We start from the raw sequence: 1575 nt of genomic DNA, 5'->3' as shown, positions 1-1575 counted from the left end.
CCAACATGGCCCTGAGTTCCAATAGTTTCAATTTTATATTTTAATATTTTATTGATATGAATGTATCCCATTCTTATATCTACCCAAGGGAGGATCTCAATAAATGGGTTGCAAAGAACTCCTGGCAGTTCTGTCCTGGCTTTGACCCATAATTACCTGAATACATAATATGTACAAAGCATTCCATTAAAGGAGATTATCTGGACTTCTTGGAAATTATAGGGAAATTATCAGCAAGCTTTCCTCTTGGGTTGATTGAGTGAAGCATGTCAAGGGCTGTTCGAGTAACTGATTTTTCTTGCTTGCTCCAGGTCCTCACTTGCTTTGCATCTCACCACTGAGCAGACAGCCTCCTGAAATTGTTGCTGACCACCACATACAGGAATAGGTTAGTTACCAAAGGTATTCAGAGTGATTAACGGTATAGAAACGATGTATGCTTTACGGATCTGACTCTTAACGGGGCAGCTGATGGAAAGCAGTCGAGATTCGATCTGAATGATCCTCAAGATATGGAAGGGTAAAAAAATACACATCAAACCCAAGGAGTAATAGATGGTTAACTTCCAGGCTGTGAGTCCGAGATCCTCAAGTTAGGCTGTAGATAATCATTGTATAGCACAGTGTCACCATCACCAGGGAAAAGCAGAAAGTAGTTGCAGTCAAAATTAGATTATAACATTTGATAATAGTGAGGTCCAGACAGGCAGAGCTGTTGGTACCGGTGGTTGATGTGACCAAGGAAGTAATGGGAATGATAGTTGGCAGGAAAATGAGCCACACCACAGCACAGGCCTCCACGGCTGATCGAGTTTTATGAATGTGAAAACAATTCATCAGGTGATTGATCACAGAATAATGGAAGATGTTGAAGCAGGTGAGGAAGAGGATGCTGTTTTACAGGTTGGAATGAAAACCAAAGCGGATGAACTGGCCCATGAATTCCCCAAAGATCCAGCTTTCGTCATGGGCATAGTTAGGAATCAGAAAAGGGAGGCTGATTAGACACAGCAGGTCTGTGCAGGCTAGAATCAGCATGATGTTGTTGCTGCTCTTCCAGAGCCACATTTTAGAGCTGTAAGTGGGAATTGCCACTGAGTTCTCTGGAAAGCCCTCCAGAAAGATGAAACTGTAAATAACAGGAAGATATATTTTCATCAGTGCAATTTCCAAGAGGAGTTGCATAACTGGGGAGATCAGAAGCATTTGCAAAATTGTCTGGTGGCTCATTCATGGTTGTCTCCTTTCCTCTTGCAAGAAAACAAGAACGTTCAGTTTGGTGATGTGAGTTGTCTGAGAAGTAACTCACTGATAAAAGAAAATAGACAATCTATATGATAGGATGATGAAAACAATCATCCACTTTGAAATGAAAATTGCTCTAACATTTTAAATTTGCACTTTTTTCCCCTTTCATTGCCAAAGAGAACGTGTAGAGTAGAGATTGAATTTCTAAGAAAATGGCTGTGAGGCAAGTTACTAAAGACATCTAATAATAATATAAAAGTTAAATTATCATGAGAATTAAAAAGAAGGATTGGGGGGAAAAACCATGTGTAGTTGTGAAAAAACATT

The 1575-nt window shown here is 39.9% G+C and overlaps 1 protein-coding gene across 1 annotated transcript; it reads right to left on the bottom strand.

The window, feature by feature from the left end:
- Positions 1-269: 269 nt before the first annotated feature.
- Positions 270-1234, bottom strand: OXGR1 (oxoglutarate receptor 1). Its single transcript, XM_066237674.1, is given in 3 exon segments — positions 270-567; positions 569-1150; positions 1152-1234. Coding segments are annotated over 3 exon segments (963 nt in total).
- Between the last annotated feature and the right edge of the window lie 341 nt (positions 1235-1575).

This window comes from Saccopteryx bilineata, chromosome 6, assembly GCF_036850765.1.
Source record: "Saccopteryx bilineata isolate mSacBil1 chromosome 6, mSacBil1_pri_phased_curated, whole genome shotgun sequence".
NCBI classification, from domain to species: Eukaryota; Metazoa; Chordata; class Mammalia; order Chiroptera; family Emballonuridae; genus Saccopteryx; species Saccopteryx bilineata.
Note: the sequence above shows the minus strand (reverse complement) of the source record. Positions and strands in the feature narration are given on the sequence as shown.